Source organism: Panthera onca, chromosome B3 (genome assembly GCF_046562875.1).
Source record: "Panthera onca isolate mPanOnc1 chromosome B3, mPanOnc1 haplotype 2, whole genome shotgun sequence".
Taxonomy (NCBI): domain Eukaryota; kingdom Metazoa; phylum Chordata; class Mammalia; order Carnivora; family Felidae; genus Panthera; species Panthera onca.
In genome coordinates, this window is record NC_138344.1 from 24,020,291 (window position 1) to 24,041,933 (window position 21,643).

At 43.7% G+C, this 21,643-nt stretch overlaps 1 protein-coding gene and 4 non-coding genes across 5 annotated transcripts in view; all 5 read left to right on the plus strand.

The window, feature by feature from the left end:
• Positions 1–21,643, plus strand: part of LOC132668827 (uncharacterized) — a 130,209-nt gene that overhangs the window by 6,527 nt on the left and 102,039 nt on the right. The window contains exons 6-8 of the mRNA XM_081795816.1: positions 7,006–7,121; positions 7,498–7,844; positions 21,304–21,367. Of these exons, the coding sequence (XP_081651942.1) occupies position 7,006 (1 nt within the window). The 3' untranslated portion in view covers positions 7,007–7,121; positions 7,498–7,844; positions 21,304–21,367. The remainder of the gene's footprint in view (positions 1–7,005; positions 7,122–7,497; positions 7,845–21,303; positions 21,368–21,643) is intronic.
• LOC132670568 (small nucleolar RNA SNORD115) lies at positions 1,696–1,776 on the plus strand. Its single transcript, XR_009606798.1, has one exon. It is a non-coding gene; the product is annotated as a small nucleolar RNA SNORD115 (small nucleolar RNA).
• LOC132670565 (small nucleolar RNA SNORD115) lies at positions 3,434–3,514 on the plus strand. Its single transcript, XR_009606794.1, has one exon. It is a non-coding gene; the product is annotated as a small nucleolar RNA SNORD115 (small nucleolar RNA).
• LOC132670567 (small nucleolar RNA SNORD115) lies at positions 5,249–5,329 on the plus strand. Its single transcript, XR_009606797.1, has one exon. It is a non-coding gene; the product is annotated as a small nucleolar RNA SNORD115 (small nucleolar RNA).
• LOC132670563 (small nucleolar RNA SNORD115) lies at positions 7,179–7,258 on the plus strand. The gene has a single exon (XR_009606792.1). It is a non-coding gene; the product is annotated as a small nucleolar RNA SNORD115 (small nucleolar RNA).

A 21,643-nucleotide genomic window follows, 5' to 3' on the forward strand; every position in this document is an offset into this window, starting at 1 on the left:
GGGGACCCCTGTGGCCCTGGCATAGCGCTGGAGCCTGGGGCTCGAGGTGACTGATTCCTCGAGGCTCCCCAGTGGGGGTCTCCCTGGTCTGGACCTCTGCATTACTAAGATGTGCTCCCACCCTGGGGCATTGTGTGCCCATTATTAGTGTTTCCTGGGACTCATCCCTGGGAACCCAACTAAGCCCCTTCGGTGTCCTGGTGTCTTTCAGTGGGAAGTCATCTTGGTGACTAGGGTCTTGCCATTGAGCCCACCATGGGAAGAGAGTGGATGCCTGTGTGAGTACCCAGAGACCCAGTGCCCTTTTGCCAATTCGCGAGGCTGCCCTCAGGGCAATGCCAGCCATCTTGTGGGACTGGGGCTCTGTCATCGTCCCAGAGAGTGTGTCCCTGAATGTCTGCCCTGTGCAGTAGGCTGTCTGGAAAAAACAGGTCACCCGTGACACCTGCAAGGGATGCCACGGTCCCCTGCAGGATCCTCTTACTTACGGCCCATGGGCCACGTTTTCCAGTGTGGGATGGCACTCTGGTGGATGGCAGAATCACTGAGGCATTAGAAGGCACTGCAAGGTGCTGCGGTGTTCATTGCTGATGGCCAGTGTGATCTGCATTGAAGTGGTCCGCCCAAATATCATGCAGTGGGCATTGGAGGAAGGGGCCCTGGCTGGGGCTACTTGGCTGGACACTAGACAGCTTTGGCATAACGGGTGGATGGTATTAGAAAAATGCCTGCAGCTTGGTCTGGACCCCGAGTGGCATGGGGCTCTTGGCCCCAGGGTCTTCACCTTGGCCCCATCTTCTGAATTTCTATCCTTGTGAGGTCCTTAGGACTTCCCCCACTCTGTTGGGGCTTTGCATGACAGTCGCACTTCAATGGGTGCCTCAAGACACGTCAATGTCAGGTTGTTGTCTTGTGCATTTAATTCCCAATTATGTTGACATTGCTTGGGAACCGTGGTAGCCCCTTTCCCTGCACTATCCCTAAGCTCAAATACCAGAAGAGATTAGGTGTCCCAATGGGATACATGGAGCAGCGCTGTTTGGGGACGGTGGTGGAGGGTTGTGGAATGCACGCCAAGCCCCTGAGCACCCAAGGAATCTATTTCTTGGGTCCCTGGGGTAGTGGCCATGGCCCTTTCCAGGACACTATGCCTGCCCATTCCTGGCAAAGCCCATGGCCAGTCTCTGCAATCCAATGCCCAGTATTATGCCTGCCAACAGCCCACCAAGTGGTGTCCCAATCACGCTAGGAGTAGACCTGTGTGGCTGGCCTTGTGCCTGATGTTGCAGACTCTATGCTCAGACTCCTGTGTGGCCCTGATTTCCCTGGTGTCCAGTGGAACCACAGAGGCTGAGGGCCTTGGCCCCACTCTGCACCCTTCCCTACTGCCATTCCATGGTTTTGTCTGGCATCATGGATGCAGTCCCAGACCCACGGATTCTGGTCTTGTCTGATTGCCACAAGGTGAGGTCTGATGGGGAAGGAGCTTGTCATTCTTGAGCTGTCACTCTCTGCACAGATCCTGTGCCCGGACTGAAATCCCACCTGGCACATGGAGGGAAGTTTTTCCAGCATCTGGAATAGGCCTGGAACTAGGGGTCCAAATGACCAACCCACACTTCACAAACCCTCTTCACAAATCCTCATGTGGATTTGAAGGAGTGAAGACAGAGTCACGTGGGAACTGCCTTGGTTGGGCCAATGATTAGAACTCATATGGTCTCAAAGAGAGATGATGATCTAAGAATTACGCTCAGAAGGATTATGCTGAGGTCCAATGTAGTGCACTGACCTGAGGCGGTATTCTGGTGACCCCTGTGGCCCTGTCGAAGCCCTGGCACTTGGGACTGGAGGCAACAGATCCCTCGAGGCTCCCCAGGGCAGCTCTCCCTGATCTATGGGCCTCTACTTGCCCAGTCAGCCTCCCGCCATGGTGCTTGTGTGCCCATTTCTAGTGCATCCTGGGACACCTCCCTGGAAGCCTAACTAAGTTCCCTCAGTGTCCTAGGGTCTTTCAGTGGGACATTGTCATGTGGCCAGGGTCTCACCATTGCCCCAACCATGGGAGGAGAGTGGATGCCTGTGTGAGTAGCGAGAGGGCAAGTGCACTTGGGCCAATTGGGGAGCCTGGCCACAGGGCAACGCCAGCCATCTGTGGACTGGGGCTCCGTCATCGCCCCAAAAGGCTGGCATGTCCCTGATCGTCTGCCCTGCGCAGTGGGCTGTCAGTAAAGGATAGGTCACCTGTGCTCTACAAGTGATTCCATGGTGCCCAGTGGGATCCTCTCTCTTGCTGGCTCATGGGCTGAATTATCCAGTGTGGGAGGGCACTCAGGGCGTTTTCAGAAACACTGAGGCCCTTGGAGGAGGTGTGGTGCTGCGCTCAGCATTGGAACCCCCCGCAACCTCCCGCAGGTTAGAGTTTCCATTCAAATTTCCCACAATGGGCATTGGAGGAAGAGGGCAGACCCAGAACTACTTAGCTGGATACTAGACAGCTTTGTAATAGCAGGTAGATGGTCCCTGAGGCGTGCCCGCAGCTTGGCTGTCACCCCTAGTGTCCTGCTTGGCTGCTGACTCACAAGTCCTCTTGATGGGCCCACTCCTAGTAGAATGCAGCCTCATGGGGCCATGTAGTGTTCCCCAGACTGATTGGGGATTTGCCTGCCAATGGCCTTTTGGCCGGTGTCCCAGGACAGGACAGGGTTCTTGTCTTGTGCACCCTCCTGTGCTAAACCTAAGCACAAAGACAGAAAGGGATGAGTTGTCCCCATGGGAGACATGGGACAGCGCTGTTTGGGGATGGATGTGGATGCTGGTGGGATGCATGCCTAGCCCCTGAGCACCCCAGGAATCTTTGCAGAGGTCCACCAGTGCAGCATCCATGTCCTGTTCCAGGCCACCATGCCTGCCCATTCCTGGCAAAGCCCAAGGCCGTGCCTTGCCAGCCATGGCTGGGATTCTGCATGCCACCAGATCAACAAGTGGTGTGCCAATCACATGGTGGGGGGACCTGTATGGCTGGCCTGCTGCCTGCTGTTGCAGCCTCTATGCTCAGCTCCTTCTAGGGGCCCTGCTTTCCCTGGTGTACATTGTACCTGGCACCGGGCTGGACACATCCTTCCAGCCATCCCTGGATTTTTGCTGGCATCCTGAATGCGGGAATGGCCCCACACATTCAAGGCTCAGTCCCATGGCCACAAGGCGAGGTCCGATAAGGAAGAGTGTTGTCATGCCTGAGCTGCCTCTCTCTGCACAGAGGCCATGCCCAGACTGAGATCCCACCTGTTGCATAGTGTATAGTTTGGCCCCGCTTCAGAAATAGGCCCCAAGCCAGGAGTCTAAATGGCCATCCTGCGCTTCACCCAACATCTCTGGTAAGCATGTTGAGCCTGCGGGGCGAAGGCACAGGTGTGTGGGGACTGCCTGGGTTGGGTCAATGATGAGAACTCATATGGACTCAAAGAGAGATGGTGACCTAAAAATTATGCTAAATAGGGTTACGCTGAGGCCAAATGGAGAGCAACGTCCTGAGGTGGGACCTGTGGACCCTTGTGGCCCTGGCATGGTGCTGGCACCTGGGCCTCGAGGCTTCTGATCCCTTGTGGCTTCCCATTGTGGCTATCACTGGTCTATCAGCCACCACGTGCCTAAAACTGCTCCCACTCTTGCACTTTGTGTGGCCATCCTTAGTGCATCCCGGGAGCCCACACTCAGAGGCCTGGCTAAGCTCCCTGAGTGTCCTTGTGTATTTCAGTGGGACATCATCTTTGTGATCAGGGTCTCCGCATTGACCCCACCATGTGAGGTGAGTGGATGCCTATGCAAGCAGACAGGGGCCCCAGGGCACATGGGCCCTATGGGGAGGCTGGCTTCAGGGCAATGCCAGCCAGCCTGTAGGACTGGGGCCCCATCATCGCCTCAGAGGGCTGGCATGCCCTGAAAGTCTGCCCTGTGCAGTGGGCTGTTGGGAAATAATAGGTCTCCTGTGGCTCCTGCAAGTGTTTCCATGGCCCCAGAGGGATCCTCTTTCTTGTCTGCCCATGGTCCACTTTCTGCAGTGTGGGAGGGAGCTCAGGTTGATATCAGAATCGCCGAGGCCCTTGGAGGCATGCAAGGTGCTGCAGTGGGCATTGGAGCCCCCCATGACCTCCTACGGGAAAGAGTTCCCACCCAAATTTCCCGAAATGGGCATTGGAGGAAGAAGCCAGGCCAGGGGCTACATGGCTGGATCCTGGACAGCTTTGGCATAGCGGGTAGTGACAGTCCCTGAGGACTTCTGGGAGCTTGGCTGGGACCCCAATTGGCAAGTGGGACTCCTGTCTCCCAGATCTTCATTATGGGCCCACTCCTGGTGGACACATGTCCTTATGGGGCTCCTGGGTCTTCCTCAACTGGATGGAGCTTTGCCTGACAATTGCCCTTTGGTGGTGCCCTGAGGCAGGGCAAGCCGACATCCTTGTCTTGTGCATGCTCTTCTCAATGAGGTTTAAGTCACTTGGGAATCATGATAACCCCTCTCCCTGCACTAATCCTAAGTGCGTAGATCGGAAGGAACGAGTTGTCCCATGGGAGACATGAGGCAGTGATGTTTTGGGGTGGAGGTGGACACTGGTGGGAGGTACACCAGGGCCCTGATAACCCCAGGAATCTTTGTGTGCATCCTCTGGGTGCAGCATCCATGGCCTGTTCTAGGCCGCCATGCCTGCCCATTTCGGGCAAAGCCCAGGGCCAGGCCCTGTCAGACATGGCCTGGGAATCTGCATGCCACTGGCTCACCGAGATGTGTCCCAATCACGCAGTGGGTGGACCCGTGTAGCTGGCCTGCTGACTTCCAGTGCAGCCTCCATGCTCAGCTCCCTGTGGGGTTCCTGCTTTCCCTGGTGTCCAGTGGAACCACACAGGCTGAGGGCCTTAGTGCCACACGGGAGCATTCCTTCCTGCCATCGCTGGATTTTTGCTGGTGTCATTTATGGTGTCATGTCCTCATGCATTCGGGGCTTGTGCCCATGTCCACAAGGTGAAGTCCATTGGGAATGTCATTCTCATGGTTGAGCTGCCTCTCTCTGCACAGAGCCCTTGCCCAGACCAAGATCCTGCTGGGCACATGGAGGGCTAATTTGACCCAGCTTGGGGAATAGGCCCTAAGCCATATGCCCAACTAGTCACCCTGCTCTTTGAAACCATCTCTGGTATGCATGTTGAGCTGGCAGGAGGAGGATGCAGGTGGGAGGGGACTGCCTTGGTTTTGTCAATGATGAGAACTCATATGGTCTCGAAGAGAGATGATGACCTAAATATCATGCACAATGGGATTATGCTGAGGCTCACTGGAGGCCACCATCCTGAGGATTCTGCCTCAGGATCCCACCCCTGTGGCCCTGGAAAGGTGCTGTCACATGGGGCTCCAGGCAACTGATCCCTTGAGGCTCCCCAGTGTGGCTCTCCCTGGTCTATGGGCCTTCACGTGACTAAGACGGGCTCCCACTCTGGGGCTTTGTGTGCCCATCCATATTGTGTCCCGGAATGCCTCACTTGGATCCTTGGATAAGCTCCCTAGGTGTCCTTGTGTCTTTCAGTGGGATGATTTCTTTGTGGCCAGGGTCTTGCCATTGCCCCCATCATGTGAAGTGTGTGGATTACAGTATGAGTAGATGGAATTCCCAGGGGATGTGGCAATTCCCTGATGGGGAGGCTTGCCTCAGGGCAACACCAGCCAGTGTGTGGTACCTGGGCCCCATCATTGACACAGAGGCCTGGCATGTCCCTGAATATCACACCTGTGCCATGTGCTTTCCTGACACCATATGTATGTAATCTGTGTCTCCTGCAATGATTCCAAGTTCCCTGGAAAGCTCCTATTTCTCAAGGGCCTATGGTCTCCCTTCACTGGTTTAGCATGTTTTTCATCTTGATGTCAGAATTGCTAAGGTTTTGGGAGGGACTCGAGGTCCTGCTGTGGGCTTTGGAGCCTATGGCAAACTCCTGAAGGAAAGGGCTCCCGCCCACATTTTCTAGAATGGGCACAAGGGGAGGGTGGCAGGAACAGGACTTTCAGCTGGATGGCTTTAGAGCACTCTGGGATAGTGGGGAGACCTTCCCTGAAGAGTGCTTGCTGCTCTCAGGGACCCCGAATGTAGGTATTCCCTCTTGGCTCCCAGGTCTTCCCAATGAGCCCTCTTATGTTGGATGCATTGCCTTATGGGTCCAGGCATCCTCCCATACCTGGAATGGGCTTTCCGGCCATCACCCCTTGGGATGGTGCTTCAACCCAGGGCATGCTTGTTTTTCTGTTACCAATGATGTTGACATGGCTTTAGAACTGTGCTGGATTCTCCCTTTTCTAGCCCAATATGCAAAAATAGGAAGGGATGAGGTGTCCCTACAGAGAACTCATAGCAGCACTCTTTGGGAATGGATGTGTATGCTGGTGGGATGCACACCAGTCCCATGAGCACCCCAGGAATCTTTCTGTAGGTCTCTGAACAGCTGCATTCAGAGCAGGGATTTACCTGCCAGGTGGCCGTTGTGTAGCTCCTCAGGTCTCCATATACATTTTCTGCCAAGGAGGCATTCGTTTCCACTGATCAATGAGCTTGGACACCCATGTCTTCAACAGCCCTGGGCCCATCCCTGGCTTCCATCTCTGCCCATTCTTCCTGAAGCCAAGGGCAGGGCCCTACCAGCGATGGCCCATGATTCTGCCTGCCACATTCTCTCCAAGTGTCTCACTCACTTGGTGACCTGTGTTGCAGGCCTGCCTCTTGGTGGCTCTTTTCCCATTCTCATCTCCCTGTGGGGGCCTAGGTTTCCTTTGTGTCAGGTGGACACATATGCACTGAGGACCTTGCATGCTACTTTGGAGCCTTCCTGCCATCCCTCAAGTCTTGCTTATGTCATAGGTGGAGTCATGGTGCTACAACTTCAAGGCTCATGCCCATTGCCCAGAAGGTCAGGAGCAATGGGGAAGGCTGTTGTCACAGCTGTGTTACACTCTGTCCACAGATCCCCTGCCCAAATGAAGATCCCACCTGGCCCACATAATCAATTGGCCCAGCTTCTGGAATATGCCCACACTAAGGTGCCACCCCAGCCATCTCACATTCAAGACACCCTCTTTGGTAAGCATGTTGTGCATGGGGTTGGGAAGCACAGGCGCATGGGGACTGCCTTGGTTAGGTCAATGATGAGAACTCATATGGTCTCAAAGAGAGATGATGACATAAAAATCTTGCTCAATAGGATTATGCTGAGGACCAATGGAGGGGACCATTGTGGGGTGGAATCCTGAGGACCTATTTAGCCATCTGGTTTCGGCCCTTGGGCTTGAATTTAATAAAACCTCGACAGTCCCACATGTGTCTCTCTTCTGTTTGTGGGTCTCCACGTGCCCTGGAAGGCTCTTGTCCTTGAGCTTTTTGTTTCCTTCCCAAATTCCCCTCCTGACTCCTCATGCGAATCTGTTGTTTAGCTCCTTGGTGTCCTTGTGTCTTTCAGTGGGACGTCATCTTGGCCATGGTTTCACCATTTCCCCCACCATGCCAGGTGAAAGATGCCACTGCTTGTAGTGGAGGCCCTAGAGGACATGGTGTGGATTTTGAGGCCTGTATGATGGCAATGCTGGCCTGTGTGTTGAACTGGGGCCTGTTATGGCCACAGAGGTCCGTCCTTTCTGTGAACATCAGCCCTGTGCAATTGGCTGTCAGTAAAGCAACAGATCATCTTGGCATCTGGAAAGTATGTAAATGACAATGGATGGCCCTCTTCCTCGCTGGTCCATGGAACAGTTTTACTGGTGTGAGAGAATACCCAACTGGAGGCTCAAACCACTGCGGTATTTGGAGGTATGCAAGGTGCTTGGGTCTTCTATTTGGCTTATTTTTGTGGTTTTTACTTGGATATCTCTAAACTGGGGTTGATAAGGAAGCTAGCTTTAGGGAAGCACATATCTTTAATGTCATTGTTTAAAGGAGAATGTGGAAGCATGGTTCGAGTGTGGGACTTTTTACCTGGATGATTTTAGACAACATTCTGAAAACATAAGTGTAGTTCTTTAGGAGTGCTTATCATTTCCTCTGGAACACAGATGCTGTGTTTTGGGAGCACACAATACTTGTCTTCATTTGAAACACTTTTAGATATATCAAATAATTCTATTTACCCAAAAAATCTTTCAGAGTAAAACTTTCAGAGTAAATCTTTCAGATTTATCTCCACACTAGAGGTTGTGAAGAAGCCAGTTTGAGAAAGGTAGAATATATAGAGTCAACATTGATGGAAAAACATTGACAATTGCTGTCAAGGGGAAGGAGCCCTGGTTATGGAGAAATTCAAGAGAGAATGATGCACATATGGGAACACATATACAAACACATCACTGAAGCCATTGGTTGAAAAAATGAGAGCAGCTGATTTTGTGCAGTTTTGTAACAAGTGGGGCTTGAAGACTGGAGTTTTAACCTTTGCAAGCTTGCATTGTGACTCTGCCCTATTTCTAGAGAGAAGGCTTTCAAATAATCCCAGGGTATTCATCAGAATCTCAGGATCTCCTGGGGCACACAATAAGATAATTTGCTTTCTTGGAGCATTGCCATGAGAGGCAAGGTTCTAGAGAGGGCTCTCCAGGGACAAAGGATCCAGGGGACACATTTTTCTTTCCCACCCTTAGGCGTAAGTGCAGAGCTACCTACCAAGGGCAGCTTGGCTCCAACATTGGCTGCCTGGTGTGCTTGCTCCAAGTCCTACACCCCTGTGCCCTTATGAGACTATACTTCTTGGTAATATTTCCTCTGTTTCAGTGCAGTGATTCCCTCCCCCAGAAGACCATCACAGGTCCCTGCCCACACCTTGTGTCTAAATCCTGGAGTTTTAAAAGTCAGCAGGCATGGCTGGGATTGAATATGGAGAGCACTGTGCTGCTTCTGGAGAGAAGGCAGACAAACAACCCACAGTCAGATAACGTGAAAACAGTGACTGAAAAAATACCTGATACACACAGGTTGGAGATTATTTACTCTTCTTAGAATGACTCCCTGAGAACTGCAAGAATGGAGACCCTTTTCCAGGTACATGGGAGCTGGCTGGTGCCATTTCCCTTCCCTGCCCCTTAGCATAAACATAGTACCACCTTCTGTAAATAACACAGCACCCCATGTGGTATGCCAGTACTGCACTTATAGGTAAAATTTGCCTCAGTCCCAGCATGGTGGGTCTCTTACTCAGAAGACCAGCATAAACCTCTGTCCACATTATGTTTACTGACTAGACAGTTCTGTGTGTTCTGTTCTAGTGGAGGTAGCATCAGGTCTTATTTAACGTGCAAAACAGAGCACACCTAGGGAAAACTCACCACACTCTGTTCATGGTCCAAACACTGCCCACTCCAGCCAAGGAGAGCCTCTGCAGCTGACTGGTCTGAAGGATAGAGATGTCAAATGACAGCAGCAGAGTGCATGCAGCACACATCAGAGACTCTCCCTGAAGTGCCAGGCCCTGGACAGTATGTGACCTCTTATTCATAAAGCCATTACATTAATGAGCAGGACTTAATAGGATTTCCTAACACAGAGAAGAAGACAGAGACTTAGGCAAAATGCCAAGACAGAGGAATTCATCCCATAAGATAGAACAAGAGAAGGCGACAGCCAGAGATGTAATCAAAACAGATATAAGAAATATGTCTGATGGTGAATTTAAAGCAACAACTATGGGGATACTCACTGGTCTTGAGAAAAGCATATGAGACATCAGGGAGACCCTTACTACGGATATAAAGAATTAAAAACCAAAAATGAAAAATGTGATAACTGACATTCAAAACTGACTAAATATAATGACCACAAGGATGGAAGAAGCAGAGGAATGGATAAGTGATAAAGAAGACAATATAATGAAAAATAATAAAGCTGAAAAAAAGAGAGAAAGAATGATTATGGAACACAAGAGTAGACTTAGTCAACTCAGTCACTCCATCAAACACAATAACATTTGTGTTATAGGAGTCTCAGAAGAAAAAGAAAGATAAAGAGGGCATAAAATTTATTTGAGAAAATAATAGCTGGAAACGTTCCTAATCTGAGGAACAAAAGAAAATCCAAATCCACGAGGCTCAGAGAACTCTTATTAAAATCAACAAAAGCAGGCCAACCTTAAGAAATATTATAATTAAATTTTCAAATTATAGTGATAAAGAAAAGTCTTAAAAGTGGCAAGACTTAAGAAGTTCCTGGATGAGGAGTTAAGATGGTGGAATAGTAAGGAAACCCTGGGATTTTCTCATCTGTTGAACAAAACTAGATCAACATCAAACCATTTTGAATACCTTGGGAATTGATCTGAAGATTAACAGAGCAATATGCAAAATTTGTGGGAGAGAACACAGCAGGTATATGGTGCAGAGAGGTGAATTGGAGGAGAGAAGAGCTGTGGTGGCACAGAGGGAAAAGAGTCATTTTCGTGGAGAGAAGAAAGACAGAGGGGGAGGGAGAACAGCACATCATATTTGTGCATGAATGCATTCCCCCTGAAAGCAGTTAGAGAGAAAACACACACAGGGGACTGCACAAGAAAAATGTTCCCCCAAAAAATTGAAGGGGGAAAAAGGAAAAGGTTTCAATACCACCAGGTCTTTATAAATAGCAAAGCAGATACTGAAGTTTCAGAGGTCAGCTCCTGGTAGTGCTCTGGTAAGGAATCAGGGAGGACCCCTGAAGCAGACAGCATGGTCTGAATAGCCCCTGGTCACATGGGGAGAAGTGGTTCCCCTCATTGGAGTGAATCTGGTAGAGGTGATACGACCTCTCTGTAAGAGCCCTGGTGGTGGTTGTGTGTTGAAATTTACCATAAACTCTGAGCCACTGCCACTACACAGTGGTGTGACTTTCTTAGGACAAGCCAGCCCTGGCCACAGCATGGTGAGACCCTTCCCCAGAAGATCACTGCTGGTCCAAACCATGGGGGGGGGGGGGGGGGTAGTATGAAGCATGGAGCTTTGAAACACAGCTACACCTAAGATAAAACTCTGGATAGAGGCACCACCTTGTAGGCAGACAGCTCAGACACAGACAGGAGGTAGGTGGGGAGCTGATGGAAGTGAGAGACCCAGGAGGGGTGACTGTCAACGTGCAAACTTTCCACTCTCGAGACTAGAGTCCATTTTCACCAGTAGTCCACCAACGCTGATTGACCTTAGGGAGCTAACCAGAGCCACCAAGTGGAGAATGAGTCATTACACTAAACCCTGCCTGCCTTTGCCCTCCAGGCACATCTCCACTAGAATCAGAGCAGCAGACCCCTCACCCAAAGACCAGCACAAATCCCTTCCACGAACTTCTACTAAACATAGACTGCTGCAAAGTTTCAGCTCTAGGGGAAGCTGGATCTAGCTTCATTTCAGTTTTTTTGTTGTTGTTCATGTGTTCATTTTATTGTTGCTTCTATTTCTATTTTTTCTTGTTGTTTATTTTTCTTTTGTTTCTTGGATACAGAAAAGAGCAAATTTTACTTTATTTATTTATTATTTTATTTTTTAATTTTTTTAATTTTTAATTTTTCTCTCTTCCTCTTTTCTTTTTTTTCTATTAAGTGTCTTTTAACAAGCAGACCAAAACACACCTAAGATCTATCTTACTTTATTTGATTTAAACACTTTTTATTTCATTCTATTATTATTATTTATTTTCTTCCTCCAAACTGACAAGATGGAAGGATTCACCTCCAAAGAAAGAACAGGAAGATATGATGGCCAGGGATTTAGTCAATGCAGATTGTAAGATGTCTGAACTAGAATTTAAAATAATAGTTATATTGGGGCACCAGGGTGGCTCAGCCAGTTGAGTGTCTGACTTCGGCTCAGGTCATGAACTTGCCGATCATGGGTTCAAACCCCATATTGGGCTCTGTGCTAACAGCTCAGAGCCTGTAGCCTGCTCCATATCCTGTGTTTCTTTCTCTCTCTTTTGCTCCCCACTTGCACTCTCTCTCTCTCGTAAAAATAAATAAGGATTAAAATAATAATAATAAAATGAAATAAAATGATTATAAGGATATTAGCTGGGCTTGAAAAAAGCATAGATGGGGCGCCTGGGTGGCGCAGTCGGTTAAGCGTCCGACTTCAGCCAGGTCACGATCTCGCGGTCTGTGAGTTCGAGCCCCGCGTCAGGCTCTGGGCTGATGGCTCGGAGCCTGGAGCCTGTTTCTGATTCTGTGTCTCCCTCTCTCTCTGCCCCTCCCCCGTTCATGCTCTGTCTCTCTCTGTCCCAAAAATAAAAAAAAAAAAAAACAAAAACAAAAAACAAAAAAAAACGTTGAAAAAAGCATAGAAGACACCAGAGAATCCCTTTCTGCAGAGATAAAAGAAATAAAATCTAGTCAGGCCAAAATTAAAAATGCTATAACTGAGATGAAAACCTAAATGAAGGCTGTAAAAAATGAGACTGGATGAGGGAGAGAAGCAAATTAGTGGTACAGAAGATAAAATTACAGAAAATAATGAAGCTGAAAACAAGAAGGAAACAAACATCAGAGATCATGAGGGCATACTTAGGGAACTCAGTGATCTATCACAAAGTAATAACATTCATATTATAGGGATCCCAGAAGATGAAGACAGAAAAAAGGGGCAGAAGGTTTATGTGAGCAAATTGTAGCTGAAAACTTCCTTAATCTGTGGGAAGGACACAACATCAAAATCCAAGAAACAGAGAACCCACATTAAATTCAACAAAAGATGGCCATTGCCAACATATATCATAGTCAAATTCACAAAATACACAAATAAGGAAAGGATCTTGAAAGCAGCAAGGGAAAAGAGTCCTTAACCTACAAGGGAAGATACATCAAATTCATAGCAGATCAGTCCACAGAAACTTGGAAGACCATAAGACAAGATATAATAAATGTGCTGAATGGGAAAGTTACACAAGCAAGAATACTCTATCTAGAAAGTTTGTCATTCAAAATAGGAGATATAGTTTCCCATACAAACAAAAATTAAAGTGGTTTGTGACCACTACACCACCTGTAACAAGAAATTTTAAGGAGAACTCTTTGAGTGGAAGAAAAAAAGTCTAAAATCAACAAAGACTAGAAAAGAACAGAGATATCACCAGAAATGCCAACTGTACATGTAACAGAATGGCACTAAATTCATATCTTTCAATAATCAGTCTGAAAGTAACAGGACTGAAGAAGATTATATATATATGAAATATATATATATTTATATAATATAAATAAAATATAAATATAGATATATTATATAAATATATATATATATATATATATATATATATATATATATATATATGAAAAGACGGGAGTCCAAAACTTTTGGGATGAAGCAAAGGCATTCCTAAGAGGGAAGTATATTGAAATTCAGGCCTACCTCAAGAGGAAAGAAAGGTCCCAAACACACAACCTAACCTTACATTTACAGTATCTAGAAAAGGAAGAGCAAATAAAGCCTAAAGCCAGCAGAAGAAGTGAAATAATAAAGATTCAAGTAGAAATAACTGATATAGAAGCAGAAAAACCAGTAGAAAAGATCAACAAAACTAAGAACTGGTTCTTTGAAAGAATTTAAAAAATTGATAACCCTCTAGCCAGACTTATCAAAAATAAAAGAGAAAGGATCAAAAAATCATGAATGAAAGAGGACAGATCACAAACAACACCACAGAAATACAATTATAAGAAAATATGATGAAAAATTATATGCCAACAAACTGAGAAATCTGGAGGAAATGGATGTTACTAGAAAATCACAAACTACATAAACACCCACACACTTCCAAAACTCAAACAGGAAGAAATAGAAAGCTTGAACAGACCCATAACCAGCAAAGAAATTGAATCAGTTATCAAAAATCTCCCAACAAATAAGAGTTCAGGACCAGATAGCTTCCCTGGGGAATTCTACCAGAAATTTAAAGCAGAGATAATATCTATCCTTCTCAAGCTGTTCCAATAAATAGAAAGGGAAGGAAAACGTCCTGACTCATTCTATGAAGCCAGCATTACTTTGATTCCTACACCAGACAGAGACTCAGTAAAAAAAGAGAACTACAGGCCAATATCCCTGATGAATATGGATGCAAAAATTCTCAAGACAATAGTAGAAAATCGAATTCAACAGCATATAAAAAGAATTATTCACCATGATCAAGTAGGATTCATTCCTGGGTTGCAGGCCTGGTTCAACATTCGCAAATCAATCAATGTGATACATCACATTAATACAAGAAAAGAACCATATAATCCTGTCAATCGATGCAGAAAAAAGCATTTGACAAATTTCAGCGTCCTTTCTTGATAAAAACCCTCGAGAAAGTCAGGATAGAAGGAACATACTTAAACATCATAAAAGCCATTTTTGAAAGCCCACAGCTAATATCATCCTCAATGGGGAAAAACTGAGAGCTTTCTCCCTGAGATCAGGAACATGACAAGGATGTCCACTCTCACCGCTGTTGTTTAACATAGTATTGGAAATTCTAGCATCAGCAATCAGACAACAAAAGAAATCAAAGGCATCAAAATTGGCAAAGATGAAGTCAAGCTTTCACTTTTTGCAGATGACATGATATTATACATGGAAAACCCAACAGACTCCACCAAAAGTCTGCTAGAACTGATACATGAATTCAGCAAAGTTGCAGGATACAAAATCAATGTACAGAAATCAGTTGCATTCTTATACACTAATAACGAAGCAACAGAAAGACAAATAAAGAAACTGATCCAATTCACAATTGCACCAAGAAGCATAAAATACCTAGCAATAAACGTAACCAAACATGTACAAGATCTGTATGTTGAAAACTATAGAAAGCTTATGAAGCAAATTGAAGAAGATACAAAGAAATGGAAAAACATTCCATGCTCATGGATTGGAAGAATAAATATTGTTAAAATGTCAATACTACCCAAAGCTATCTACACATTCAATACAATCCCAATCAAAATTGCACCAGCATTCTTCTTGAAGCTAGAACAAGCAATCCTAAAATTTGTATGGAACCACAAAAGGCCCTGAATAGCCAAAATGATTTCAAAGAAGACCAAAGCAGGAAGCATCACAACCCCAGACTTTAGCCTCTACTACAAAGCTATAATCATCAAGACAGAATGGTATTGGCACAAAAACAGACACATAGACCAATGGAATAGAATATAAACCCCAGAACTAGACCCACAAAAGTATGGCAAACTCATCTTTGACAAAGCAGGAAAGAATATCCAATGGAAAAAAGACAGTCTCTTTAACAAATGGTGCTGGGAGAACTGGACAGCAACATGCAGAAGGATGAAACTAGACCACTTTCTTACACCATTCACAGAAACAAACTCAAAATCAATGAAGGACCTGAATGTGAGACAGGAAACCATCAAAACCCTAGAGGAGAAAGCAGGGAAAAATCTCTCTGACCTCAGCCACAGCAATTTCTTACTTGAAACATCCCCAAAGGCAAGGTAATTAAAAGCAAAAATGAAATATTGGGATTTTATGAAGATAAAAAGCTTCTGCACTGCAAAGTAAACAACCAACAAAACTAAAAGGCAATCAACGGAATGGGAAAAGATATTTGCAAATCTGACAAAGGGCTAGTATCCAAAATCTATAAAGAGCTCACCAAACTCCACACCCAGAAACCAAAGAATCCAGTGAAGAAATGGGCAGAAAACATGAATAGACACTTCTCTAAAGAAGACATCCCGATGGCCAACAGGCACATGCAAAGATGCTCAACGTCGTTCCTCATCAGGGAAATACAAATCAAAACCACACTCAGATATCATCACCTCACGCCAGTCAGAGTAGCTAAAATGAACAAAACAGGAGACTATAGATGCTGGAGAGGATGTGGAGAATCGGGAACCCTCTTGCACTGTTGGTGGGAATGCAACTGGTGCAGCCACTCTGGAAAACAGTGTGGAGGTTCCTCAAAAAATTAAAAAGAGACCTACCCTATGACCCAGCAGTAGCACTGCTAGGAATTTACCCAAGGGATACAGGAGTACTGATGCATAGGGGCACTTGTACCCCAATGTTTATAGCAGCACTCTCAACAATAGCTAAATTATGGAAAGAGCCTAAATGTCCATCAACTGACTAATGGATAAAGAAATTGTGGTTTATATACACAATGGAATACTATGTGGCAATGAGAAAGAATGAAATATGGCCTTTTGTAGCAACGTGGATGGAACTGGAGAGTGTTATGCTGAGTGAAATAAGTCATACAGAGAATTACAGATTCCATATGTTTTCAGTCCTATGTAGATCCTAAGAAACTTAACAGAAGACCATGGGGGAGGGGAAGGAAAAAACATGGTTAGAGATGGAGGGAGCCAAAACATAAGAGACTCCTAAAAACTGAGAACAAACTGAGGGATGATGGGGGGTGGGAGGGGAGGGTGGGTGATGGGTATTGAGGAGGGCACCTTTTGGGATGAGCACTGGGTGTTGTATGGAAATCAATTTCACAATAAATTTCATATTAAAAAAAAGAAACTCAGAAACTACAAAAACTGAAACAGGAAGAAATAGAAAATTTGAACAGACTCATAACCTGCAAAGAAATTGAATCAATAATAAAAAATTTCCCAACAACCAAGCATCCTGGGGCAGATGGATTCTCAAGGGAATTATACTAGACATTTAAAAAAGAGTTAATACCTATTCTTCTCAAACCGTTCCAAAAAATGGAAATAGAAAGAAAACCTCCAAACTCATTCTATGAAGCCATATTACCTTGATTCCAAAACCAAAGACGCCACTAAATATGAGACTTGCAGGCCAATATCCCTGATGACCCTGGATGCAAAAATTCTCAAGAAGATACTAGCAAATGTAATTCAACAGTACATTAAAAATATTATTCACCATTATCAAGTGGGATTTATTCCTGGGCTGCATGACAGGTTCAATATTCACAAATCTGTCAACGTGATACATCACATTAATAAAAGAAGAGATAACAAGTATTTGATCCTGTCAATAAATGAAGAAAAAGCATTTGACAAAATACAGCATCCATTCTTGATAAAAACCCTCCACAAAATAAGGATAGATGTAACATATCTCAACATCATAAAAGCCATCTATGAAAGACCCACAGCTAATATGATCCTCAATGGGGAAAAAAAACAGTCTTTCTCCTATGGTCAGAAACAAGACGAGGATGTCCACTCTTACTGCCACAGATCAGGAATCCTAAGTTCTTTCTTATCTGACAAGAGAGAAAATGCAGAAATAAAAATGAGAGAGTCTAATGTCTGGGAGGAGACAAGAGCCCCAGACAGGGATTTCGTCCCCATATTTACCGAGCTTTCAAGATCTTACATACATGGTGAATGTACAGAAGAAAACAATCAGGTAGTAGTCATTAACTCATGTGTATAAGAAGCAAAGGGTCTGGGGCGCAAGTGGCCTTTGAAGTTGTGATCAAAGCATAATACTACACTGGTGCCAGATGGAAAGTAGTTTCCTGTAGGTGATACAACTAATTAGCTGTTTTCTTTAAATTTTAAGATTGATGGAGCATGCAGCTTTAAGTATATCAAGTTATTCATTTTGCTATCTAACCTTGGGTGCTTTCACCCTGCAGCACTTTCTGCTCTATGCCTTGTTCTATTTAATGACAAAACTTGGGCGCTTTTGCCCTGTGGCAGCTTTTCATCCTAAGCCTTTTTAACCCATTTATGTAAGTGTAAGGAATTCTTGAACCTATTTCCCACGTCTTACCATTAGTATTTAACATAGTCCTGGAAGTCTCAGCCTCAGCAATCAGACAAGAAGAAATAAAAATCATCCAAATCAGCAAGAAAAAGTCAAACTTTCACTATTTGCAGGCGATATGATAAACTAGGTAGAAAACCTGAAAGATCCCACTAAAAAATGGGTAGAAATAATACATGAATTCAGCAAAGTCACAGGATATAAAATCAATGTACAGGGGTGCCTGGGTGGCTCAGTCAGTTGAGCATCTGACTTTGCTCAGGTCATGACCTCACAACTTGTGAGTTCGAGCCTCGCATCAGGCTCTGTGCTGACAGCTCAGAGCCTGGAGCCTGCTTCAGATTCTGTGTCTCCCTCTCTCTCTCTCTCTGCCCCTCCCCCACTCACTCTCTCTCTCTCTCAAAAAAAAATAAACATTAAAAAAATGAAAATCAATGTACAGAAATCTGTTGAATTTCTATACACCAATAATGAAGCAGCAGAAAAAGAAAACAAGGAATCGATCCCATTTACAATCACACCAAGAACACTAAGATACCTAAGAATAAACTTAACTAAAGAGGTAAAAGACCTGTACTCTGAAAACAAAAGAACACTTATGAAAGAAATTGAAGATGACACAAAGAAATGGGAAAACATTCCATGCTTATGGATTAGACAAACATTTTTAAAATGTCTATACTACTCAAAGCACGGTATACATTTAATTCAATTCCAATAAAAATACCACTGGTATTTTTTTCAGAGATAGAAAAAAACAATCCTAAAGTTTGTATGGAACCACAAAAGACCCTCAATAGCAAAAGCAATCCTGAAAAATAAAAATGAAACTGGAGGCATCACGATTCCAGTTTTCAATCTGTACTACAAAGCTGTAGTCATCTAGACAGTATATTACTGGCACAAAAATAGACACATAGTTCAATGCAAAAGAATAAAAAACTGATAAATGGACCCACAAGTATATGATCAACTAATCTTATCACAGGAAAGAATATCATAGGGAAAGAATAGTCTCTTCAACAAATGGTGCTGGGAAAACTGGATGGCAACATGCAGAAGAATGAAACTGGACCACTTTCTTTCACCATACAAAAAATAAATTCAAAATGGATGAGAGGCCTAAATGTGAGACAGGAAACCATAAAAATCCCAGAAGAGAACATAGGCAGAAACCTTTTGACCTTGGCTGCAGCAACCTCTTACTAGACATGTCGTTGCCATGGGAAAGGGAAACAAAGGCAATCATGAAATATCATCAAGATAAAAAGCCTCTGCACAGTGAAAGAAACAATCAACAAATTAAAAGGCAGTCTACCCAATGAGAGAAAATATTCACAAATGACAAAACTGATTAAGGGTTAGTATCAAAAATCTATATCAAATTCAACAACCAAAAAACAAGTAACCCAGTTAAGAATTGAGTAGAAGACATGAATAGATACTTTTCCAAAGAAGACATCCGGATGGCCAACAGGCACATGAAGAGATGCTCAACATCACTCATCATCAGGGAAATACAAATCAAAACCACAATGAGATAGCACCTTACACGTAAGAATAGCTAAAATTAACAACACAAGAAACAACAGATGTTGGTGAAGATATGGAGAAAGCACAACCTTCTTGCACTGTGGTTGGAATGCAAACTGGTGTAGCTATTCTAGAGAACAAAAACTAAAAATAGAACTGTACAATCCAGCAATTGCATTATTAGATATTCACTGAAAGTGAAAACTAAAAATACTAAAAATAACTCAAAAAACTAAAAATAGAACTGTACAATCCAGCAATTGCACTATTAGATATTCACTGAAAGGATACAAATTATAGATTCAAAGGGGTACATGCAGCCCAATATTAATAACAGTGGAATTAATAATTTTGCATACAGTGGAATATTACTAAGCCATCAAAAAGAATGTAATCTTGCCTTTTGCAGTGATGTGGATTGAGCTAGAACGTATTATGCTGAGCATAAGTCAGTCAGTGGAAGATAAATACCGTATGATTTCACTCATATGTGGAATTTAAGAAATGAAATAGATGAATCTATGAGAAATATGGGAATGGCAGAGAAGGAAACAAACCACAGAAGACTAATGATAGAGAACAAACTGAGGGTTGATGGAGGGAGGTGGGTGGGTGATGGGCTAGATGGGTAGTGGATACTGAGGAAGCCACGTGTTGTGATGAGCAGTGGGTGTTGAATGTCAGTTATGAATCATTGAATTCTATTCCTGAAACCACTATTGTGCTGTATGTTAACTAAAAATTTAAAAATATATATCGTACATGTGTTAATCAGATATATTTATTATATCTATTTCTTATTTTCAGTTATTTGCTATTAATATTTGATGCTCTTGCAAATAATAGTGCATTAAACCTAATTCAGATGTTGGAAAATCAGCAATATCAGGAAAATGACAAAAATATCCTTCTTGTAGGATATTTTCTGTGACTTCTGAAAGGAAATGTATATTCTACATTAGTAAGGAGAACTGGATTTTGTGTTTAAAAATCCAGATGTTTGGAAGCACTTCCAGATTAATGAGGGCAAGTCATGGAATACATTTGGCTTGTGTGTGTTGTGTACTAAAATAAAGTTGCTCCTAGTGAAATAAAACAGAATGGTGTGGGGACAATGATACTATGCTTTCAATATGAACATGTATCTTCTCTGGCCAGGGACTACAGACCTATCAAATGAAAGTAGTATCACATTGTATACTGTTTTCAGGTCTTAACGTAACTTAATATTTTAAGTGATATAATCCAACTTCACAGATAACTTTTGATTGTGGTTCTATCTTATTGAATAAATATATCAGAATTGAAAACTCACCCACTGCAATATCACTTTATGTATCACTCTAAAGAGAAGGATTCTGGGAATCTTCTGGAATTGCCATTAAAACCAGATATACTAAAGTCAAGTTAAACGTCTACCTGTGCTGTTTTTCACTGTAAGGCAAATGCAAGTGTTAACTTGTTAAAAACATTAATGTGGTGTGAGGAAATTTTATTGGTTGGTACTTGTCTTGTCTGGATCATTAATAAGCATAAGTACTTGGGGTTGCTGAGGTCCAGCTGAGTGGTCTTCTAATAAGACAAGTAACACTTTTAGTATTGTTCAATTGATGAGGTCATCAATAATCTTCAGAATACCCCTTATAATACCCTCTCATAATACTCCTAAATAATCTCATAATACTCCTACTATGTGCTTTTAGTTTTTCACATCACAGGGCATTTTTAACATCACAATGTATTTTTAGTCTTTATTGGGTGGAATACAGCTTTAGAATTTCCCATTTTAGAGAAACTGCTGTGTACATATTTGAACAGCTCATTGAAGAGAATTATTGGCCATTTGGAAAGTAAATAACTCTGGAAGGAAATAAGTGAATAAATGATATGACGAAGTAACAAAGGACCAAGCAACTATGATGTTTGTGGCAAGGGGTGTCTGTATGATTAAAACAGAACAAATGTTTTGTCTTATTTTTAATTAATTTAATGCATTGTCTCATCTTTTCTTTTTTGGTAATGTTTTTCAGGTCAAAAGCTAGAACAGGTTACTATTTTTTTTTCAAGTGAACAAGTTACTTTCAAGAAAGAAAGGTTAGTTGCTATCCTGGTACTTTTGAAATTCTTATGTGTTTTTGACCAGTGATATCAGTATTTCAAAATCTGTGAGTTCTTTCAAAAGTTCAAGGAAAAATATTTTAATGATAGATGTTTTTCCCAATGAATATACCTACATGGATCAAGGAATCCTCATTATTGTTTCTTCACTTTTTAATATGCCTTTTCAAAATAACTTGAATAACTTTGGGGAATCATTTCCATATTTCTTTTTTTCACAATTTTGTATTGAATAAAAATAATCTTGTAGTG